The sequence below is a fragment of the Ips typographus genome, linkage group LG2 (genome assembly GCF_016097725.1).
Source record: "Ips typographus isolate SLU linkage group LG2, UJ_Ityp_2.0, whole genome shotgun sequence".
Classification (NCBI taxonomy): Eukaryota; Metazoa; Arthropoda; class Insecta; order Coleoptera; family Curculionidae; genus Ips; species Ips typographus.
The window spans coordinates 7160360-7185538 of record NC_138423.1 but is presented as its reverse complement, the minus strand read 5'-3'; the positions used below and the strand labels follow the sequence as shown (position 1 = coordinate 7185538).

Below are 25179 nucleotides of genomic sequence, written 5' to 3'. Positions count from 1 at the left end.
AGTTTCTCTCTAAATTTTGTACCAAACATTGAAACTTTCTTACTTGGAAGGCTGTAGCAGTGTAGCAGTCATAATATAAATCTCAGAAAAGTAAAATAGGAATCAATACAAAACCCTTTTGTCTTAACATCATTATTTGCCTGCTATAATATACCAAAGATTATCGAATCAGTCGGTATAAGATAGAGAAGCCATATACTTGGTGAATGTAATTTTTGTAGTTCATTCTTCAAACAAAAGTGTAATTTTGTTTAACATGGGAACATTTTAACCACTTCAAATTTGCGTGTCTGTGTGTGGTGCTTAATGATTAATTCCAAGTTTCAGCGAACACTTTTCAGTCAGTGCATGTAAAGAGAAGACAAATTTTAGGTGCTGATGGTGACTTTAAAAGCAAAAACCAATCCACTAGGGCAGTAATCATATCTAATATGTTAATTAATGCAAAAAGATCACGTTTTTGTCTTAAAAACCATGCACAAAGCGTTACGAACCACATATTTCTAAAATTCATAATAATCTTTATCCAACCTAGATTGGTCTAAACTGTTATAAGTTTAGTTCTAGAGTTAGCTGTCAGAAAATATTTTCCAGTGATTCTTCATGGCCAAACACGTACCTAAATTAGTATTACTACACCGTATAGAGGGTAAAAGGACTGACTAAAAAGACGTCTATTTCTACTTTTAAGATCTACTCTTTTCATTCCTTCAGCTGACCACTTACAGTTTGACTGTAACCGTTTAAACTTAAAACTAATAATGAAGGATATTGCAGTAATCTTTACCTCAATTATCTCTGTTTTTGTGTTAATAATTGAATAGGGATTAGTCACTACAGTCAAAGTTTACAGTTATCCGGTTTTTGTTGTTAAATTGATTGATATGGCCTCGATAGAGGCCTACAAAAATTGCCTTAGCGCACGGTCTTTCACGTGCACATGGCGGGGTATTGGTTAAAGTTTTCAACTAGCAATAATCGCACCTCGGATAAACCTCATTGGTTACGATAATGCCACTGCGCAAAGCTAACACCCGCTTGGATAATTTTGCTACCTGCTTCTTCTTTCTATAGTCGAAAGGGCATTGTATGACTTATGGCGCTATCTGTTCTAAGCAAACGCATAAGATGGTGAAGGAATAGTGCAGGTATTCTCGTTTTACCTGGTGTCGACTACAGAGTGCACCACTTAAGATCTCTCGCCAACTTTGGCGGATAATGACAGTTTATAAAGCCACCTTGTCCAATGTAAAAGTTAAGATCATACTTCACAGGATCATTTCTGTAGTATATCTTCGCATACTCTCTACTCACAAGTAGAGTTGTCGCAACCACGAGGATGAGGTACAGTCTCGTTTCTTGAGCGTGAGATATGTTCCTGAACCACTTTTACGGTGGGTCAGTGGACGCCGATGATCGTTCAACCATCGCTTTTTTTGCGGTTGGGGATGGAAACGAGGCAGTCTGAGTGGTTGCAATTTTTAAAAATGTAACAGAAATTTCTACACTGCACAGCAGAATGCGACAGTTTTCAGTGAGTTGCACGCAACTCAAAAATTGCATATAAAATTTTCTTCTGGAGGGTTATTCAAGTTTCCTGAGACAGTTAGAAGCAGTGCAACACAAAGGGCTTGAAACTGACATTATTAAGGCACTTTTTTACGTAGAACACGATGACGTAATTAGAAAAAATCCACCGTTGACTTGGTAAATTCTTATTGCCGCCATTTTGAATTTTTGGAAAGCGCTTAAAAAATCTTTTTTATTATACTTAACAGAAAATACTACGTTTTCAACTGTTTATAAAATACAGTAAATATGACATTTTCGGAACAGCGCAGGAAAATTTTTTCCCGATCTTTCTTTCCGTGCGCTTAATAATAAACATAGATATCCATGATACTAGATATCCTATGGCAACCCGAAGAAAAAAAGGAAACGAGTAATGTGTCTATAGCAACGATTTATTTATTAATGACAATTTTTATTTTCTGTCAGTGAAAATTAAGTATTTATGTATTTATTCACCGCCCTCTGTACAAGAAAGCCTAGAATGTCGCTTTTAATGGCGGCGTTAGCGATTTTTTTTTTGTACACAAACCTATGGAGATGCAGTAGAAAATATGTTTTTTTTTATTTTTTCGTGTAGTTGATTAGAAGTTGTGAGTGAAAAATCAAAGAACGCTTCATTCCTGATCCAGATATGTATAGATATGGCTTTTTATATCCAATAAAGTCCAGCCAAAGCAAGTTTGGTTAGAACCCTTTGTCTTGGAAAGTACAACAAACTAATGTAAAAACTGCTCAATCAAAGAAAATTTGGAAATCCTTGAATCTAGGTAAGCAAAACTCGTAAATGGGTTTTATATTATTACCAAGACCTTTCTTTTAAAATGTAAATGTGCCAATGAAACTTCTAAAAGCTGTCCTGTTTCTTCAGAGTAAACCTTTGTTGCTCTCAAAATGCAGGCGGCCTCAAAATTTAACTCACTTATGTATGTAAGAGGCAATAAGTTTACTGAATGAGAAAGCATATTGTACTTACCACTGAGTATTGTGTTGGAGTAAAATCATTCCAGTTCAAAGCTTTCAACCACTGTTGGGTTCGAGCAGGGTCTTTTGGAAAGGAAAGGACACTTTTGGGCCTTTCTCCAAATTGCTTTTACAATTTGGCAAACAACAAGTGTGACGGCATATTGTAGAGGCAATAGAATTTAAGTTAAAAAACCAACAACAAATTATATAGAACAATGAAGGAACAATAACAATAGTGATAACACAATAAAATGAACACAAACTACACTTTCACTAGAACAACAAACATATAAACAACAATATATAATAGCAAACAAAAATTACTTTGGCAAGTAATCCCAAGTCTTGACTTTAAACTTTAAAAATTAATTTAATCATCCAAAAACTCAATTTCCACAATACAAACAAATGCAAACTGTCAATCCCATATTTCGGCCATATTGGAATTTTTGGCATGCACCTTCTTGGCTTTCTTGTACAGAGGGCGGTGATTTATTACATTTTGCAAAAATGAATTCAGATTGTGAAGAAAATCGGGATATTCCCGAAAATATCTTACAACGAGCGGCAGAAGTGAGTGCAGATTTATTACCAGTGAAATCCAGGTTGAGATATGAACAAGAATATAACAGTTTTACCGAATGGCTGACTCAGAAACGAATCAAAATTGTGAGTGACGATATTCTTTTAGTATATTTTTCTGAAAAAGCCAACACTATGAAATCCTCCACTTTATGGAGTCGATTCTCTATGTTAAAGAGTTGTTTGGCAATAAAAGAAAATACTCACCATCAATATCCAAAAACGATTGCTTTTTTGAAACGACAAGCTGTAGGATATATACCAAAGAAATCCAAGATTCTTACAGCAGAACAAGTAACCAAATTTTTATGTGAAGCTTCAGATGGAGAATATCTACTAGCAAAAGTAATTTTAGTGTTTGGCATCTTCGGTGCATGCCGCAGAGATGATTTAATACGTTTGAGTTTAGATGATGTGGAAGATAATGGGCGTTTCCTTGTCGTGTTCTTACGAGATGGAAAAACTCACAGGTCAAGAAGTTTTACCATTACCAATGAAAATTGCAAATTCGATCCCTGTACAATTTACCGTAAATACGCAGATCTCCGCCCTAAACATATGGAGAGTAGAAGATTATTTGTTGCATACCGAAACCAAAGATGTTACGCTCAACATGTTGGGTGCCATACTATCAGTGGTATTCCAAAACTTGTTGCAAAATACCTAAAACTAAAAAATCCCGAAGAATATACCGGACATGGGCTAAGGCGCTCTTCGGCAACCATGTTGGTGGAAAACGGCGGTGATTTGCTCACTTTGAAAAGACACGGAGGATGGCTTTCTTCCAATGTAGCAGAAGGATATATAGAAGAGTCCATACAAAGAAAAATTGAAGTATCACGGAAGTTGTTTAGCCCTTGTAACTTGGAAACTACAACATCTGTAACAGTCAATCAAGAGAACCAAAGCACACACGAACACTCCGCTTCAACATCTTTAGCAGAGTCTTTAGTTCAACAAAAAGAAATGCAAAAGGGATTGAGCTTCAACAATAATACGAATTGTACAATAAATATTACTATTAATAATAACGGTTCTGTCCAAAATTAATTTTCTTAGAATTACCTACTTGTATTTTTTTTGTTAATTTGAGTTGTATGTACTTACATTTTTACTGTTTTAAAAATAAAAATAAATATTCCCGATTTTCTTAATAATTTTTTGCGATATTTTTTGTTTATGTTGATTTCAGGTACCTAAGTATAATAAAAAATATCGTTCATTACTCGTCCAGAAATGGATTTTCCGTTCTTGCATGACTTCCCGTGTTCGGCTGCGCCTCACACGAGAATTTGTCACGCGCGCACGGAAAAATCCTCATTTCTGTACTGGTAATGAAATATACTATTTCAATGATGTACTTGAAATTTAAATGTCACGGAAATCCATGTCAAAAATTACAATATTGACATAGAACAATGAAAATTCATTATTGTACTAGTAAAATAATGTAGTCTTTCTACGCAGGCAGATTACCACACCCTTTTTGAATAATGAACTATTATAAAATGGGAAGTAAAGTCCATAATCACCCAATTCTCAATAATGAAGGTGTAATACGAATACCGATGGTAACTCAAGTTCGGAGCACTCGTCAGTTTGGTTCGGAACACTATTGCCTTGCCTTTCACCTTTCACTGCCATCCAGAACATAATGAGCATTATTACCCCTAGGGCCCAACGTCTAATTGGCAACGAACAACAAATGAATTGCTAACTTACAGCTATCAAGGGAATATTATTAGGGAAGGTAGTACTTATTTGTATACCGGCGCCATCTATACGTACTATATACGACTTACAATTCAGAAATATACTTTATCTACTACTAGCACGGTAATGATACCTTACATAATATCTTCCCGACCTGAAATAAGTAGCCGCCTAAACTACTTAAAGTAATAAGTAGTAAATAGCCATAATTACAAACCTATTTGAAGTATTAAACGAATATACTTATACTTTCAGGTAATAAGTATTGCATTGAAACATTCGCAGTACAAGTAAAAAATAAACTATACTTAAAGTACTTTCATACAAAAGTTTAATTTTATCACAACTTAAGTAGTCTAAGTAGTACTTAGTTACTTATAAATTAAGAAGTAAATTAAAGAAGTTCTTTAGTACTTTAAAAACATACTTTTTGTCTGTATGTCATTTTTTTTCAAGATCTGTGATGTTAGTTAATAAGTTAAATATTAGTCATATAAGGGGATCAACAAGCTTTTTATTTATTTTTTTTTATTGACATTTTTTAAGTATTAAGTAGAAGTCATTTATTTAAAAAATACTAATTACTTTTGAACAAGTATTCCATTTTTAAAAGTATTTCAGTAAACTACCTGAAGCAGCAAAACTACTTATTACTTTATTACTTCAAGTAGATTTTGGTACCAAAAGTAATCCAGCTGTGATAGCTTCCTTTCGAGTTACGTAATGAGGGATTTTACCACAAAGGTGTATAATTATCTTAGTTTTATAGTCTATGGATTTTACAGTCACTAGTGCGATAATACTTGATTTTAACTCACTAGTGCGGTAAAGCACTCTAAGAGTACAATAAAACATTTTCCCAACATTGGCTAAGTTGAGTTTAAGTACAGCTTAGATAAGTTTAGTTTAGTCTGTGTTATTTTGCATCTGAATCTGTCACATTCAAACCTCAACTTAGCTTAAGTTGTACTTAAAATCGACTTGGAAGTGTCGGGGAACCAGAGGCATTAATTAGGTTTAGACGATCCTATTAGTATGTTAGGCGTTGGGTACTCCGGGTACTGTATTTATGTCAGTTTCCCCAACATTGACTAAATTCAGTTTAGACTGTGTTATTTTGCCCCTAATTGTACTTAAAATCGACTTAGAAATATGGGAAAAGCAGGTATTAAACAAATGAAATTGGGAGAATAATCTCTAAATGTAAATTTGTATAGTGCTGCAGAGTGCAGAGCAGAGACAGAATAGGCAAACAAAACGACGTATCTTCTTTTATGATTCAATTAAAGTATTCTTTCATTTTGAAGGGAGAAAGTCTCTTAGGAGATAGAAACAACCCTTTAACCGTAAAAGTGGTTAGGTTAGGAATCTCTGGTCACCTACCAACGGTTAGTTGGTAGGCAACACAAAGGGTGCAGTTAAGCACGATTGAGAAGTGTCCATTCAAAAATGTTTATCTGAAGATTTCCTGAACAACAAGAGAGCTATATAATGTGCTGCCACCTTGAAGAGATATATTCAGTTAAGCTCTGTTGAATTCTTGATAAAAGGTGACGAAACAGTATACAGAATGACCAAAGGATGGTTTGCATGGGGATCTTCTGAACTGTACGAGATACGAAGTCGGTTAAATTAGAGTTGAGCAGTCAGGGTGTTTCAAAACACACAGCAGTTTAAAAAATCAGGTATTTTCAGTTTTGAGATATATAGAAAAGTGATTTTTTTATGTTTTATTTCAAATCATACCAAAAAAATAGTTGATGAGGAAAAAATAGTACTAAAACCAGAAAAAAGAAACAAAAAAGTTTATAACAAATGTTCAAAAAGGTAACCATTATTTTCTAGACATAATTACGCTCTTCTATCCATTGAATCTACAATCTTGATGGATTCTAGATCTAGGGTTATGGAATGAAATACTTTTTGGTAACTGCCCTCATAAGTTGGTCGTCAGTATCAAATTGATAAATTATTTTTTTGATTTAACTCCAAAAAAAAAAGAAGAAAGTACAGTGCGGTCAAGTCTGGAGATCGTGCGTTCCAGGAAAAGTCACCATAGAAGATTCGATCCAAGTTTGACCTATTAGGCTGTCTTCTGTTGGTAAGATACAGGAGGAAATTGAAAAATATTACTTTTGAGGTACCCCCCGTATCTCCGATATCTTTAAACTTTTTGAAGAGGTGAAAACGGATTCTTATAGTTAATTGTTTTTTGTTGAAACCTTGTTTGTAAAAATAGTTATATACAATTATATATTTTTGAAAAGTTCACAATAAACCTAATAAAAAATAATATACAGGGTGTTCCATTTAAAAAAAACATATGTTTATGTCATAATTAAAAAACGAAAGATTTTGAGATACCTCAAAAGTGATATTTTTCAATTTTCCCCTATATCTTAACAACGAAATAGATTATGATAATTCTGCTGACGCCATGTTAAATTACACACACACTGTCGCAATCCCGTATCTTTAAAAATAAGTGAAATACCCTACAAAAGTGTCGAAAATGGGACACCCTGTACATATCTCAAAAATGAAAAAAAAAAATTTCAAATGCGCCATGTTTATGGTCTCGTGATGGCGCAACATTTTTAACTTAACCGACTTCGTAACTTCGTAACTCATGGTTTTGGAGATCCCCATGCATGCATCCATATCTGGGTCACCCTGTATGTTTAACAGTTTAACACAGAAACTAAAAGTTTGTTTATTTCTTTTTTCACCAGTCGGACTATATGCTGACAATTACCACGTGACTGCGCTAATCGTACACGATGGAGCGTCACGTGATAATTGCCAAATTCAAGTCTATTGAAGAATATAGGAACATAACCTATATGATTGTGCTGTCATATGTCGATACTGTCAAATTTCAAAGCCGGGAAGTTTCTGCCTAGAGCATTGGATTGGGAAGAAATTACAAATGGCCTTTGTTGATGTTTGACTCGTTTGTTGTATTTTTAAATTTGCTAATTAAATTGAATAGTTTAGATATTCAGGACAAGATTTCATTAATTAAGTGATAATTACATATTTGTGGTTAGTAATATTAAGCGTTAAATCATGGGGGTAAGCCAACTCTATTTGCCTGTAGACAGAGATACCTCATGCTTGAATTTTCACAGCGAAAAACAGCGGCTAGTTCTGCAAAAGGTAAGGAAAAACGGCTTCAAAGGAAGGAGGAACAGCAAAGAATACGCGACGCGATGGTCGTGGTAGCTGAAGCTAATAAAATTGAGAACCCCCTGGCGGAGTTCCCAGTATTTCAAAAGTACAACAAGAATGGTATAGTAGCAGATCTGATTTACAGAACCAGTACCCAATTGACGGAATCTGAAAAGAAGTGGGCGCTCGGTCTATTGAAGAAAAACATGCAGCTCAAGTAAGATAGTTTCGATAGATGGTTAGAAGCAAAATAGTCTCAAAAGTGGTTCAAGTGTTTAATTTTAAAAATACAATAACATAGATACAAAAGGAGGGATATAGAATTTTTTTTATTTGCCAGAGGCCTCTACAAGTGTTTGGAACCTTCCTAGAATTGTTTTAAATTGCCAGAGGCCCCTTGGACCAATTTTAAAGTGTCATAGACCTCTAAATACTACTGAAAACCTTCTAAAAAAGTTCTATACCCCTCAATGCTACTCAGAACCTTCTAAAAAGTGCCAGAGGCCTTTAGGACCATTTTGAAAGTTCTATAGACTTTTAAATGCTATTTAAAACCTACTAAAAAGTGTCAGAGCCCTCTACAAGTGTGTTCCCAGTATTGTCCTTCCCAGAATTGTTTTACTTTGTCAGAGGAATCTAGGGCATTTTTGAGAGTTCTATACCCCTCAATGCTACTCAGAACCTTCTAAAAAGTGCCAGAGGCCTCTAGAAGTGTTTTAAACTTTCCTAGAATTGTCTTAGATTGCCAGAGGCCTCTTGGACCATTTTTAAAGTTCCATAGACCTCCAAATGCCACTGAGAGTCTTCTTAAAAGTGCCAAAGGCTTCTACAAGTGTTTTAAATCTTCCTAGAATTGTTTTAATTTGCCAGAGGCTTCTAGGACCATTTTTAAAGTTCCATAGACCTCTAAGTACTAAAATACTACTGAGAACCTTTTAAAAAGTGCCAAAAGCCTCTAGAACCATTTTGACAGTTCCATAGACCTTTGAATGTTATTTAAAATCTACTAAAAAGTGTTAGAGCCCTCTACAAGTGTGTTAAATCTTCCCAGAATTGTTTTACTTTGTCAGAGGACTCTAGGGCATTTTTGAGAGTTCTATACCCCTCAATGCTACTCAGAACCTTCTAAAAAGTGTCAGAGGCCTCTAGAAGTGTTTTAAACTTTCCTAGATTTGTCTTAGATTGCCAGAGACTTCTTGGACCATTTTTAAAGTTCCATAGACCTCCAAATGCCACTGAGAGTCTTCTTAAAAGGGCCAAAGGCTTCTACAAGTGTTTTAAACCTTCCTAGAATTGTTTTAATTTGCCAGAGGCTTCTAAGACCATTTTTAAAGTTCCATAGACCTCTAAATTCTAAAATACGACTGAGAACCTTTTAAAAAGTGCCAAAAACCTCTAGAACCATTTTGAAAGTTCCATAGTCCTTTGAATGTTATTTAAAATCTACTAAAAAGTGTCAGAGCCCCCTACAAGTGTCTTAAACCTTCCCAGAATGGTTTCAATTTGCCAGAGGCCTCTAAGACCATTTTGAAAGTTTTATAGATCTATAAATGTTCTTGAGAACCTTCTAAAAAATACCAGAGGCCTCTACAAGGAGTTGCTTTAAAAATTATCTAACAGATAATATTGGATCTACACCCAACTAAAACGACCCATAAAAAGCTGCTGCCATAACTTAATTCCAGCTTGAGCACTGTAATGACGTCTTTTTCGGATAAATCAATCTTTTTTGAGACATGGGACGTTAATTGGGAAAGGCCCAAAAACTTCCCGAGATACTGACCTAAATAACACTTTCTTGTGTTAAAACAATACCAAAAAAAATTATTGGGCAATTGGGGACTACTTGAAAATTTTACTTTTTTGCACGCACTTCTTTCACACCCTGTAAAAGGCAGTTAGAGTGCATTAAAGCTAAAGCTTTTTACTTCAGTAAAAAGCCAATAAACCAAACCCAACGACAGTCCAAACCGCATTAAAATCTGTTAATTCGTTTCGAAATGGGGAGGTTTTAAAAATGACCAAAAAAATCACTGTCCCGTTTGACGTGGCGAGAAGTTTAGTTAATTTTGCAACTCTGTATCTTGAGAGCTCACTTTGTTTAGTCAAAAACGGGATTAGTCTTCTTCAAAAAATTAAAATAAGTTAAAAAATGTCTTAAAATACCGGGATACTTAATTTTGAATCAAAGGAAATTCAAAAACATTTTTTTCCAGATACGAGCAAAGCTCGTGGGGTTGGAGCGAAACGAAGAAAGCCGAAGAGTTGTTTGATGAAGCGGCCAAGTTTTTAATTGCAAAAAGTGCAAATGACGGTGCTTACCTTGGATTTTCTCATTTTCGATTTGACCTGGACGAGGGAATTGAAGTATTATACTGGTAAGTGATTAAATAACTTCATGTTTACCATGGCTATACTCCTAATCTAGTGTTTTGATTACAACAAATAGTATTACTAAAGCTGCAAACAAACATTACTGCTTGAAAATGGTGAGGTTTTGTTTTTTGTTTATCAATCCCAATCCTCATCAGAGAGGCTATAGGGCTTGATAACCAAAGAACAAAACCTTCATTCCAGTATAGTCAACTGGATGCCAGAAATGATAACAAACATTGCACAACAACAAACATTACTGCTTGTTTTAAATTGTTATCAGGTTGTAATGTAATTTTTAGCTACGAGTTGCAGTTAGATAATCACCTTCAAAGAAAGGGTTTAGGCAAATTTATGATGCAAATCCTCGAATTGATAGCATTTAAAAACAACATGAAAAAGGTTGTTCTTACAGTTCTGAAGAACAATAACAACTCAAAATTTTTTAAGGCCATAGGGTATGTACTTTATTTACTTTAGGGCGGAACACAAACTTACCTAGTATATATTTAGATATGAACTTGACGAAAGTTCACCAGTAGACGACGAAGAAGAAGTCTATCCCTATGAGATTCTAAGTAAAGTGAATAAAAGATTAGCGGCTACTCTACCAATCACCAATATCAACAAAAATCACCTTCATTCTCACAACAGTCACGGACATGGTCATATGCACAGTCACGCAAATGGTCACTGTTGTCCCGGCCATCATCATTAATTTTTAACCACACTTTTACTTGGTTTTACAGCTCTCATTTTTTTTTTCATTTTACTTATGCATATAGACGAAGTAAGTCAAACCCGAATTTTTATACTGTGTATTTATTTTCTTGTACGCAAATTTCGAAAATACAATAATGCAAGTTTCGTTCATATACGTAATGTTGTCTTTTTTGTCATCCTTTTTACCTTACTACTCTTTAGAGTGTTACGCTATTGTTTCTATTTATTTGTACAGGGTGTCCAAATAAGGAGTGACTTTCTGAGTAACTGTAGAGCAAAAACCAAAATTTTCTATACAATGACGTTTTTAAAATATTTGTAAAAGGAAGCCACAAAGTTGATTAAAACCTTTCTCCATCTTTTTTAAAGTTATTTATAAAACCCGGAAAAAAATATTGCGATTTTTTCGAGGGCTAGGGGGACTTCCTAATGGGTTTTGCGCGTTAGGTTGGCCAGTTGGTGCAAGCGAAAATCTACCTTAATGATTGTATTTCTAGAGTTTTGCTACTACCCTAGATTTGGCAATCATTGTGCTAGGATTGTGCCAAATATCAGGGCCAAGTATCTATATCTGCCCATCGCAGAAGAGACCTATTTTGGAAAGGGTAGTAATGGGCGTAAATTTACCGGTAACCGGGTAAGGTAAAGTAAAATTCAGTGTGCAAGGAAAATTTACCAGTAAATTCCAATTTGATCAGTAAATTTATGGGCTTGAAATATAGAAATAATACTCTAAGTTCAATAATACGATAAACCAAATGCCATTTATTCAATAAAGTGAATTATAATTTGCTTCATTTGTTACATTGAGTCGAGGTGTAAACCACTGGGGCATTATAGTGTACAAATTGTAGGATTAGGTCATTGCATTAGTATTATGGAAACTATTAATAAAATTGAAAAAGTCTAAATTATATGTATGTATTATAAAAAAAATATCATAAAATAATTTTTTCTATACATCTACCATTCAAATATAAACATAAAGTTTGGTAATTTCAATGAAATCCGTTGGAAAAAAAGAAAAAATTATGAATTTTGTAATTTTACTTTCAAAAATTTTGACTTTCTCTAGCGGCGAAACCGTACCACTAATCAACGTCAATAAAAATCTCATTTCATTGGCTATCTATTGACAGATGAAAACTTATTCAAAATATAGCAAATAAGCTATTTATTGACGATTGAACGAAAAAATGAATCAAATTTGACGCCCTCTAGCGGCCAAACCGTCCAACCTATTAACCCAGATTGGGTATTTTTAGAAAGCTCATTTCATTGGCTGCCAATTGACCTATAAACAAAAGCATGCACCAAAATCTCATGAAAAAATGAGTCAACTTTGACGCCCCCTGGCGGCCAAACCGTTTACATATCAAACCAAATAGGTATATTTTTAGAAAGCCCATTTCATTGGCTGTCCATTGACGTATAAAACTCTACCAAAAATAGTGCAATTAAGCGAGTTTTTGAGGATTAAACAAAAGGATAGCCCAGAAAAATTGGTCAACGTTGACGCCCTTTAGCGGGCAAACGGTACCACTAACCAATCGATTTTTATACGTCAATGGGAAGTTCATTTCATTGGCTGCCCATCGACATATAAAAGTATATACAAAGTGCTACAAATACACGTGTGTTATTTACGGTTTAGTGACAGAAAATTAGGAAAACACGGTCAGGTGACTTACTAGATCTACCACGACGTAATGCTCGAAAATTGTAAAATAAAATTGTATTATAAGTGTACTTTGAAGCATTTGGAACTTATTTGGTCAGTTTAAATTTGTAAATTAATACTTACCCATTTTCCAACAGATAATTGGTATGTTTTTGTCTCTCAGAAGCCTTCAATATCTCAATATAGCTATTGCAATTGTAAATTAGCCTATTCAACTTAAAACCAAAAAATAGCAACAAATAAGCACAAAAAGAGGAAAGAAGCAAAAAAAGCATTAAAAAATCTGTCAAATAACGTGTTTTTGCGTAAATCGTTCACAGTTCAAAGGTTTTGGTTGCTTTTATTATTTAGAAAAAGCAAAATTCCTAGAAATCCGGACTCTACAAATAATACACTGAATACAAAACTTTCTTCTACTTAAACCATTAATTGCTTCTCGTACAAAGTAAATACCTTAAATTTACAACATAGTAGATTAAATTTAGGTTAAGTATAAAAATAAAAGCATTAAATAAAAATCAACTTTTAGTCCTTAAACACTACGGTTCGTAAGGCATCTTTGGGTCGAATTTCCAATAAAGCAGTAGTGCCGTCATTGAAAGAAAAAGAAACTCCTCCGTCGATAACTAACGACGCGTCAAAGCATTTTGACTTAATTTCTATTTTTTGGGCAAATCCTCGAGGTTTAATGCCCTTTGGATCTGGCCATACGGCCGCAGAGATCAATTCTCTAATGGTATACGCCATCCGTTTATTATCTAAATAAAAAATTATGGCTGTATTACTTCGCTCGATTATGATGATCTTTGAGAGTATTTTGGTATAACAACTATACATACCTGGACTGAAAACCAAGTTTTTATTGTATATATCAGAGAGGACGGTGGCCAAACTATCCTTGCCTTCTGTAGGCTCAATATCAATTAACCTCAATAATTCCGCTACGTTTTGAACTGGCAAACGATTTATGCTCAGGTGCCAAGATGTGGATCCTGTCCCTGTGCACACACAAATTCCTGAACTTTTTAAGTTTGTAATTTCTGTTGACCCATTAAGTCTCAATTGTAAATGCGAAACTCTGGCTGATAATGACTCTCCCATAAACACCTATCAACAGTTATGATTATTATAGTTTTCTGTGACCAGATGAATTGTATACCTCATTTAAAGCCAAACATGGTAGAACTTTGGGTGTGTTCTCATTTACGATAGCGTCGGTTTTTCTTGGATAGAGATCAAATTCGTTATCATGAAGATATTTGGGTTTTAAGTTTTCAGTATCGCATACTAACAGCGATGTTCTGATTCGACTTCTCATGAGCCAGTGGAAATTACCCTGTAACATTCAATATTACAGTCAAAAACAGAGAGAGATTTTGAATCTTACTGAAGTGAACTTGTGTTTTGTTCCATCACAAATCAGTGCAGGCAATTGCATTTTTAATTAAACGTAGTTATTTATTATCTTAGTTATTTTAAAAATTTCAAACACTCCAAACCGCCAACTTTAAATTCAAAATTGGCTTGAATAGTTATTCGTGAACATTGCAATGTCCGAGACGGTGTTAAATCGCTAATAATCGAGTTACATTCAAAGCTTTATCGCATCATTGACAAAAGGAAAATTTAGATATTCCTGATAATATATTGGCTGCAGCCAACACTATAAGGTTGAATTTGCTTCCGGAAAAATCGAAAATCCAGTCTGAGAAAGAATATGAACAGTTTTGTGTGTGGCGAAACCAATTACAAGTTCGAGGTGCAGAAGAAACGGTGTTGCTAGCATATTTTGCAAAACTCGCTGCAGAATATTCTGTTTCGTCCTTATGGCCAAAATATTCCATGTTACGAGTGACCTTAGAATTAAAGGAAAGAGTGGAAATCGACAAATACGGCGCTTTAATACTGTCTTGAAAATAAGGATTTTTTTTTTCAAGAAAATAAAGAAAATTTATTTATTTAATTTATAAAAAAGGTACATTTTTGTAAGGATGTCAAGTGTTTACCATTATAGTTAGTTTTAGTAGGATTGTATGTAGTTATTAAGAAAATTAACAGTATTACTTGATGAACTTCAAAGGAGATGAAAAAGGTGGTACGTGGAGGTAGAAGGTGGGAAAAAAGTTTTTTTTTTTGTTTTTGGTGGTTGATTGTCAAGAGAGACTTTTAATGAGAGCTGGAAAGTCAGTTTTCTAAAAAAATCGAGCAAAAATCAGACTATTGAAGATCAGGGGATCTTAGAAAGCTATTTCCTTCCGGAACGGAAGTTACTGAGTGTAATACCGAGTGCTACCAGCAATTGTACCGTCTAGTCCACGTTATGACATGGAGCAGATTGTGATAGAGGACCTATTCTAGAAGTGGTTAAATCGATAACCGAGGAGGCCTCCCGGATGTTACCGAGATACAGCCTTTGCAGTTAAAAATCCACCTCAACGGAAAAGAAGAAGATTGGTCAACTGACGGTTTATTTTGGACAATTTGGACTCTTTGACGAAGAGTATTAGTTGTAAGTAGTTTGTAATTTTTTGTATGAAAGATATTTGTAGTTTCAATGATATATTTAGAAGCAGGATTTTTAGGTAGAAAGTAAGTTAAATAGGTTTAGTTATTTACCTTAAAAATAACTTGGCATCCCTATAATAGAATTTTTATTCAAGCTTATTTATTTAAATTTTCTTTATTTACTAGAATATTAGAATGAATGGTCAGGGTGAATCTGATGCCAGTTATGACGATATTATCATGCAACTAGGAGGTGAGGGAGATTTGAGTAAATCTCATCTTCAGGATGATAATAATCATGACAATACGTTTTATCACGAAGAAAAACGTCGGATATAGAGCAAAAAAATCAAAGGTATTTACAAGAGAACAAATCAACGAATTTGTACGTTCTGCTCCAGATAAGGAGTTTTTGGTGTTAAAATTGGAAGTCGAGGAGCCTTCTGAACCCATGAACTAACCAAGATGACCACGGAAGATGTTGACGTTTTAGAGGACAAGCTGATTGTTACTATTCCCGACTCCAAAACCCACAAGAAACGGACGTTCGCGATAGTATCTGAGGGCGAAGTCATTCCTGTGCTTTTATTTAAAAAGTATGCAATGTTAAGGCCAGCCCATGTTACCCTCCGAAGATTGTTTCAATCATATAGAAAAGGAAAATGTACAGTACAGCCTTTGCGGCATTCATTTCTTCGCTAAACTACCTCAAAAAATAGCTGAGTATCTTTCTCTTGAAAATCCTAATATGTATACTGGTCACTGTGTTAGAAGATCTTCGGCAAATTTTCTTGTTAATGCTGGAGGGGATATATTGGATTTACAAGAACTTGGTGGATGGGAATCAACGAAGGTTGCTAGAGGTTATCTAGAACAAAATGTGTCCAAGAAAGTTTCCATTTCTCGCAAAATTCAAATCGGCGATGCCTTCGGCAGTGGATTGAGCCCTAGGGAACCGCATGAAATGGAGAGGAATGCATACTCGGCCATTAATCAGCCTTCAAAAGACATAAATATGATTGTGGACTCCAAAGGCAGTGGAGTATCCGTTAAGTTTGAAAACTGTCAAAACATTGTTTTGAATATTCGTGAAAAGTCGTTTTAATATTTATCTGTTATCGAACCTGTTGTCCTTCGTAACTAACGTATTATTAGTAACTAAGGTTTTATGAAGGAATTAGTACATTTATGATGTTAATAATTATTAGTAAAGATTTCATATAAAATCGTCAATATACAAGTCATTTAATAGGCTTTGCGTTATAATTAAGATTGACCGGGTGACAATAAAAAAATTACAACCAAATTGTCACGAATGTGACATGAAGGTCTATTAAGTTTGAAAGTGCTTGATATTTTTATTCGATTATTCGTTAAAAATACTACATATAAGTTATGTTTTAATTTTATTCAGTACTTTTAAGCTACTTTATTAAGATGTCAAACCAGAGAGAATTTTGGCGTTACATGAGTTGGAAAAGCGTCCGATCGATATTGTGCGAACGCATCGACAAATCTAACATCCGACGAACCATCAAGCCGTTGGAAGAGCTCGGCCATACTGGTCGTCGTCCAGGAAGTGGCAGAAAGCGCACCGTTAGAACCGCTAAGAACCGAGAACGAGTGAGGCAAAATCCGAGGGTCTCCATGCGAAAAATCGTTCGTGAGACTGGTATTAATCGGGAATCAATCCGCCAAATAGCCAAAGAGGATCTACATCTCAAACCTTACAAGCTCCAAAAAGTTCAGCTCCTCACCGACGATAACAAGCGCGTACGGCTTGAAAGATGCAAACGACTCCTTCGTGCAGATTGGACGTTCCAACAGGACACCGCTTGGGCCCACAAAGCAAAAGCGACTCAGGACATTTTCCGGATTTCATTTCATTGAAGGAATGGCCACCCTACTCAGATCTAAATCCGATGGAATACAGTGTGTGGTCTATTTTGGAGACCAGGACCTGTGCTACACGTCACAAAACTTTGGAGTCGGGAATGGGACCAATTGTCGCCGGATGAGGTGCGTGGCGCGGCAGAAAATGTTCGGAAGCGTTTGGTACTCTGTCGATACGCACAAGGAGGCCACTTCGAAACCGACTGAGTATGTTAGTAAATTAAACATTTTATAGAGTTTTTACTAGAGGTCATTTTTTTATTGTCACCCTGTATATGATAGGTGATTTTAAATCTTTAATTATGTTTGCCTTTTCATAAGTTAAAAGTTGTTTCTTTATCAATAAATCTTTACCTTTAAAAAGAAGACAACTTTATTTTTAATGAGAACACATTTTCTCGTGTCAAAATTAACGTTTTTACTTACATACAGTGTGGAACAGCCAAATGGAATAAATCCGATAACGAATAAATGAGAGCGTGTTGCGAAAAACGCTTGGACACGTCGATTTGTATTTTTAGATGCGCATTTTAAAAAAAAATAAAATTATGTAGAGGGTGTGTCCTGTGACAGTGGCCGATACCAACTTTCTTATTTTAAATACAACCCCCTGAATATTATTAGTTTTTTGGATTCTTCAGAAAATTCTAGACATAATTCATGTACAGGGTGATTGATTGAATTTTGACCACCCCTTTAACTTTCTTAATTTTGATTTTTAGCAAAAAACGTTAAATACAAAACCAGTAGATATTTAGGTCTACTTTATTTTTAGATAAACAGTTATTATACAGGGTGTCCCAAATTTGAGTAATAAACCAAACTTATGTTTTTTTAAATACGATGACCAACTTTTTATCCGATATTTGAATTCTACGTCAAATTCTAGGCCTAATTGATGTAAAATGTCTGTATCGATATTCAACTGTTTCCACAGCAGCGTCCTTGATTGGTTGAATTTTGACCACCCCTTTAACTTCTTTAATTTTGATTTTAGCAAAAAACGTTAAATACAAAACTAGAAGATATTTAGGTCTACTTTATTCTTAGATAAACAGTTATTATACAGGGTGTACCAAATTTTAGTAACAAACCGAACTTATGTTTTTTTAAACACAATGACCAACTTTTTATCCGATATTTGCATTCTACGTCAAATTTTAGGAATTGATGTAAAATGTCTGTATCGATATTCAACTGTTTCCGCAGCATCTGTTACTTTAACAATGTTTCCTCGACTATGTGATTAAAGTTTAATTTAGTTACTCAAATTTGGGGCAGCCTGTATAATAACTGTTTATATAAGAGTAAAAGTAGACCCAAATATCTATAACTGTTGCTACAACTAGTTTTTTTACTAAAATAAAAAATACGGAAGTTAAGGGGGTGGTTAAAATTCAATCAATCAAAGACTCTGCTGCGAAAACATTTGAATATCGATACAGACATTTTACATTAATTAGGCCTAGAATTTGACGTAGAATTCAAATATAGATTAAAAAGTTGGTCATTCTATTTAAAAAAACATAAGTTTGGTTCGTTACTCAAATTTGGGACACCCTGTATAATAACTGTTTATCTAAGAATAAAGTAGACCTAAATATCTACTAGTTTTGTATTTAACGTTTTTTGCTAAAATCAAAATCAAGGAAGTTAAGGGGGTGGTCAAAATTCAATCAATCACCCTGTACAATGTCCCATACCTATCTTCAACTGTTTCGGAAATATTAAGTGTTTTCAGATGTATTACAAAAATTAACATTAAAAAAAGAAAATTATTTTATTTCACAAATTCGCTACATTACACTCAATACTTATTTTCGCAAACATTTTGACCATCTCTTACATTGAAATTAATGTTTTTTTGTTTTTTTTACATTATTTGTGAAATAATTATTAATATTCTTTTTTTTTAATGTTAATTTTTGTAATACATCTGAAAACACTTAATATAAAGAAAAGAAAAAAAAAATAAAAATAAATAAGATATATATCAGATATATATATTATTTTTATAAATAAGATAAATTCGAAATGATTTTTGTTCTTATTTATATGAGTTTTTGTCTTTTTTGTTAACGCTATTGTTTAGGCTGAATTATAAATGTACAATATTTAAACGAATATTTGGTTGGGTTGGCAACATGGTATCGGGTACCTAAACTTGAGGTTTGTAATTTTGTTTTTTGGGGAATTCATTCTTCTTATCGGTATCGGTTAAAAAAGTTCGGGACGCGCTAGTACAAAACTTATTAGTTCTAATTTTGTTAATCAGTATTTTTGTTTAATGGTCCTTCGACGGAGTGAACTTCGTACAAAATTTATTCGAAACACGAGAAGTTGGTGCTGTTTCCCTCTTTCATCCCTTTAACTATCCAATACCCAAATTCCTTTTACAATTACATACCTGATTGAAAATAAACATATTTCTTATGTTGAAATTAACATTTTTTTTACACAACAGCCAGTGCGGAAAAATATTTCTTTTATAAATAGTAATGGGCGTTTTACCGGCAAGGTAAAGTAAAATTCACTGTGACAGGAAAATTTACCAGTAAATTCCAATTGGACCAGTAAATTTATGGGTCTAATTTGCTGAAAAGATATCATTTTTCTGTCATGGCTGTCATAAATCTGAATCACTATACTTTTTGTGCACCCCCTGTATAGTGGCGGCACTGACGGACTGTGAAACTTCCGGGGATTAGTTTAGCAGTATTTTACGCACATTTTTGCTCTCTTTCAAATTTTTTGTAACTTTTACCGTTTCTGAGTTATTAAGCAAAACTGGTTTGATGCAACAAATTTTAAAATCAGGTCAAATTGTGATTTGAAATTTGAGTACCCTGTAACTCGATTATTTTTGGGAGTTCAGGGAGGTTGAACCACTCAAATTAACCGTCGTGAGCTCCTATTTCCAGTGGAGTAAAGGAAAAAATTATTTCTTAAAAATTGCATACAGGGTGGCCAAAAATATGAATCACTTTATTTTCCATGCACCCCCTGTATAATAGCGGCACTGACAGACTGTGAAACTTCCAGGGATGAGTTTAGCAGTTCTTTACGAACGTTTTTGCTCTCTTTCAAATTTTTCGTAACTTTTACCGTTTTTACCGAGTTATTTAGCAAAAACTGGTTTGTTGGAACAAATTTTAAAATCAGGTCAAATTGTGGTTTGAAATTTAGGCATCCTGTAACTCGGTTATTCTTGTGGGTTCAGGGTGGTTCAACCACTTAAAAGAACCGTTTTAAGCTCCGGTTTCCAGTAGTGCTGAGCAAAAAATTCTATCTGAAAAATTGCGTACAGGGTACCTGTACTTTTCATACACACCCTGTATACTGGAAGCAAAAACGGTCCTGCAAATTTACGGAGTTAGGTTAATGAGTTGATTAGGAATATTTTTCATCTCTTGCTATTTTTTGTAACTTTCACCATTTTCGAGTTATTTAGGAAAAACTGGTTTGGGGCAACAATTTTACAAATCGGTGAAATTGTGACCTAAAATTTGAACACGGTTTAAAGGACAGTCAGTGCCTGTAAAACTCATGTGGAGTGACCCAATCACATTTTTTAAATCCTCATTAAATTACCTATCTAATGACATAAAAAAACACTACAAAATCAGACAAAGTCAGGGAGAAAAGTGGTGTCAAAATATAAACTGTCAAAAAAAGACGGTTTGAAAGGACAGTTGACAAAATCGCCTGTAGAACCCACAGGGTGAGAAAATAATTGTTTTTAAGCACATTATTGGAATCCTCATTAAATTTTCTATCCAATAACCTAAAAAAACATTTTAAAATTTAGTACTGTCGGGGAGAAAAGCGGTGCCAAATTTTAGACTGCCAGAAACACAGTATTTGAATTTGACCAGTAATTTACCCATCACTATTAATAAAATGTTTCTGATCCTACTAGCACTACTACCATTTGTGACTGATGTTAAAAAGACAACTGTCAAATCTATTTAGCAAAAAATTATTACCTGGAATCAGTAAAAAGTTTGAATTTGACAGTTACTAGCTAATAAAAAATAATTCTATAATTTAATTATACTTACTGAATTCAACCTTTCAATAGCATTTCGAATATTAGTAGAATACTTTTTAGGTAGACATAAATAACCTTCAGATCTGTTTGGATCAGAATTGAACCCTACCACAGGCTTCTGATTATCAGTTACCATACTGGCGGCAAGCAGAAAAGTACCATCTCCTCCCACAGGTATAACCACATCTGAATCCTTAACATCTTCTTCAGTGTATAAATATCTAAAACAGAACTGTCATAACTAAAAACCACTTGTGTGCCTTGAACTAACCTGTTCACAACTTTAACACTAATTCCTAGGTTTTTGAAAGTATTCACTACATTTTCTTCAAACTTCTTGTGCAAGTCATGAAATCTTATCATCTTTTCTACATCCACACCCTTTCCTCGCAGAATTTCGAGGACATTTTTGTCTGTCAAGTTTTTATATTTTTTCTTTTCAAAATCAAAGCGCGACAGCTTTGAAACCACCAAGACTTTTTCGGTTCTGATTCCGTTATTACCTGACAAAGCTCTGACAGCAACATTGTATATACCTACAAATTGTTCCTTAGTTAACAGTTAAGAATGTACAAAAGATAATATGTATAGTCTTAATACCCCAGCAGACTAACACAAATAAAAAATATTATTTTATACCAGGTCTGTTGCTTCTTATCTATGTATTGTTTGAAAAACAAACCAAATTAAAATTGCTAACAAAAGATCTGCTTGATGATGAAAAAACTTAGTTCACTTTCACTCACTCAAGAAATTTACATTATTTCTTGTAATTCTGGTAAATTTTGAATTGTTTGCCCCTTAACACAGCATTATAAATAAGCAACACTTTTTTTATTAAGAATTATCTAATTTTTGACAGCATGTCTTGTGTTGTTCCTTATCGCATTAATCCTAAAAACAAGGCAGAAGAAACACAGTACAAATTATGAAAAAAACATTTAATTAATACAGAGTGGTGTAGTAGTAATTGGTTGGGTAAAGTGGGCCAAGTACATTTTATTTCTTCTTTACTCAGTCTCCACAAAACTACCCCACACTTCTTTGGCTAGGAGTTTTAGGAGCCTAATTTTTTACCACCCTTACTAAATTTGAAGCATTTTTTGGTCTTCAAATGTGTTGTATAATTTTGAATTGTGGATTTGGCCTTCAGAATCCCATAAATATGAGAGATTAGTTAGCAGGGTACTCTATTCAGTGACTGATGAGTCACATCCCTTTTCTCATTTCATTAGAGGAATTTCCAATAAAAATGTGGGTTTTATCATACTAACAGCTAGTCCAAAATGCGTTCAAACAAAAAATTGTAATAATTCAATTTCTAGTTATCTTTAATTTGCCTTTCTAGTATAATATCTGTTTTTCATTTGTGATCTTTGTCATTTTTAAAGCTAAAAAATAAAGTTTGATTTCTAGAACAATTTTTTCATCATGCTTAGCAAAATAACAATATCTTTGCAAAATGAAAGAGCAAAACAAACTTTTTTAGGATCAAAATTTTCAATTTGACAAATTTTAAGTAACTTTTTGTCGGTTAAGAATTGAAGTTAAAAAATAGACTATTTTTTGGTGTTTTAGGGCTTGCTAGAGGGCTCCAAAATGCGTTCAAACAAAAAATTGTAATAATTCAATTTCTAGTTATCTTTAATTTGCCTTTCTAGTATAATATCTGTTTTTCATTTGTGATCTTTGTCATTTTTAAAGCTAAAAAATAAAGTTTGATTTCTAGAACAATTTTTTCATCATGCTTAGCAAAATAACAATATCTTTGCAAAATGAAAGAGCAAAACAAACTTTTTTAGGATCAAAATTTTCAATTTGACAAATTTTAAGTAACTTTTTGTCGGTTAAGAATTGAAGTTAAAAAATAGACTATTTTTTGGTGTTTTAGGGCTTGCTAGAGGGCTTAACCACAATTTATATGACATTTTTGCATACTTATTTCTTATGTACTTTCAACCCTTTAGTTATCCTACAATCAATTTGGACTACTCAATGATAACGTCAGATTGAAATTCGCTCAGGAACACAGTTTCAAAGGTTTTCATTGGTATTTTGCTTAAAAGTTTTGTTTTCGTTAAGCCAGACACACAAAAGTTCCTGTAAAATGTATTTTGAGAAATGAAAACTAACACAGTTTTAAAGACATTTTTGTGGAAAAGTTTAAATTTATAGAAACAATTTTTATTTGCCAAACAATAATAGATAGAGACAAACAGTTTCTACCATTCAATTGTCAATCTCTAGTAAAGGTGTTTATAGAATTAGAACCATTCAATTTGGCCCACCTGGTTTTCTCTAGTGTCTAATAATAATGTTTGGTTGTTGTAACGTCAAGCTTGTTAGATAAATAAAATTCTCTAATAAAAGATATGCAAATTGAAAAATTGATTTGACCTTCAGCATCTCCCAGTTTGGCAACCCCTGTACCTCAAAAAATAGTCAAAATTTATTTATTTTTTTGTTTTTAATGGTGATTAAACAGAATATATTGTTGATATAAAATTGACTGATCCAACCCACTTTAGAAGGCTGTTAAAGACATTTTTGGTTACCGAAAATATCAAAATATGAAAAACACAAACATAACTGGCACAAAATAATAATCTAATAGATAAATTTAAGTTGCAAGGGGAAAAGTTGAAAGAAACTGTCAACAAACAAGCATAATTATAAATTTTAAATGTGGAATTTACCAGGACTTTTAAGGATTGGTTAAAGAACATGTTAATGAGGTCAAAATTCTGTCCCCCTCAGTTCACAACAAATAGACTAGGAGGGACAATTATTATGTCTCTGCCACTAGCCCTGGAATAGACTTTATGTAATATAGTGTGACTGTAATTAATTAAGTATTGCTCTCAAGCAAAAATAACTGTATAAAGTTTATTAGTGAATCTCAAATTAAGCTAAACACACCAAATCATTATTTGCAAAAACTATAGGAATACTTTGAAAGAGGACTTGAAAAAAGCTAGTGTAAGGCTAAGCTAGGCTGCTAATATTTATAGGAATTACAAATTGGGTCTTGTTAGAGATTTCATAACAGAAACTGGACCTTACATCTAAATGTATTCTGCCCCTAACAAGTAAATTAAGTACCCTTTAGCTTATAACAAAAGGTAAAAGGAGTACTTATTAGCCTCAATGATCTAATAATTAACAATATTTCTCTGCTTATTTATTTTAATTTAGTTTTTCTTGTTTGAGTAGTCTTAGGAGGATTGTTTGTGCTTGAGGGTCTAGTAGTGCGTCTTTTGGTGCACCTTCATGTTCTAGATATATAATTTCTAGGTAAAAGAAAACATTTTTTTCTGGTATTTAGAAACTACCAACCTAGTTTGCTTCAGGGATATGGCAAATGGAAGTTTAACTTTACCATAACATGTAAAAAAAAAGCAAAACGCTACGTCACACAAAAACTAATTTCACTAAAATATATGTACTCACCAATTTTAAAAGTAACTGAAATAGTTTTAAGTACTTGCATAAATGTATTATAAATATTAAATAAAGTTTTTTAAAAAAATGTTATTTTAACAGATTAACATAACCTAGCGCGTTATGATCTAAAAATCACATGACACACTGAATACAAAATCACACGGAGATCACGTGATCTTTGGATTCGAAATCACAAAACGAAAGAAAATGGTTCTTGAGCTGTCACTGCTGTCAGTCAGACAGAACAATGACAATTTTGCATTTTTGAGGTTATTATTTATTATTTTATTTTGTTATTAATTATTAATGAAAATCAACATGCCCTTACCTGGTATTTTATCCTTAAGGAATAACCGTGGACCCAACATCGATTTAGGTGAATATCAAGGATGCATTCAGATTATAAGAGTAATTTCTTGATACTTGCCAGTGCATAAGAAAGGAAGGTTAGTTTTCACTACTTTAATGCACTTTGAACTTATTTTATCACTATTGTGTGTATTTTATT

The 25179-nt window shown here is 33.5% G+C and overlaps 2 protein-coding genes and 2 non-coding genes across 5 annotated transcripts; 2 read left to right on the top strand and 2 right to left on the bottom strand.

Moving 5' to 3' along the window:
- Nucleotides 1–888: 888 nt before the first annotated feature.
- LOC145725738 (U4 spliceosomal RNA) lies at nucleotides 889–1029 on the bottom strand. The gene has a single exon (XR_014177389.1). It is a non-coding gene; the product is annotated as a U4 spliceosomal RNA (small nuclear RNA).
- Nucleotides 1030–1257: 228 nt separating this feature from the next.
- LOC145725737 (small nucleolar RNA U3) lies at nucleotides 1258–1473 on the top strand. The gene has a single exon (XR_014177388.1). It is a non-coding gene; the product is annotated as a small nucleolar RNA U3 (small nucleolar RNA).
- A 6240-nt stretch (nucleotides 1474–7713) lies between these two features.
- Nucleotides 7714–11256, top strand: Naa40 (N-alpha-acetyltransferase 40). The gene is made up of 5 exons (XM_081974315.1): nucleotides 7714–7905; nucleotides 7962–8218; nucleotides 10218–10379; nucleotides 10677–10832; nucleotides 10888–11256. Exons 1-5 carry the CDS (start codon nucleotides 7900–7902, stop codon nucleotides 11090–11092), a joined length of 786 nt encoding a protein of 261 aa, XP_081830441.1. The 5' UTR covers nucleotides 7714–7899; the 3' UTR covers nucleotides 11093–11256.
- A 1921-nt stretch (nucleotides 11257–13177) lies between these two features.
- On the bottom strand, nucleotides 13178–25178 carry Nadk2 (NAD kinase 2, mitochondrial). Of its 2 annotated transcripts, none has more exons than XM_081974313.1 (6): nucleotides 25000–25178; nucleotides 21499–21763; nucleotides 21238–21448; nucleotides 13938–14114; nucleotides 13618–13885; nucleotides 13178–13536 (listed from the first exon to the last, which is right to left on the bottom strand). In XM_081974313.1, exons 1-6 carry the CDS (start codon nucleotides 25037–25039, stop codon nucleotides 13304–13306), a joined length of 1194 nt encoding a protein of 397 aa, XP_081830439.1. In that variant the 5' UTR covers nucleotides 25040–25178; the 3' UTR covers nucleotides 13178–13303. The 2 variants fall into 2 exon arrangements, with proteins under 2 accessions (XP_081830439.1, XP_081830440.1); XM_081974314.1 differs by lacking the exon at nucleotides 25000–25178 and adding an exon at nucleotides 24678–24784.
- Nucleotide 25179: the final 1 nt, after the last annotated feature.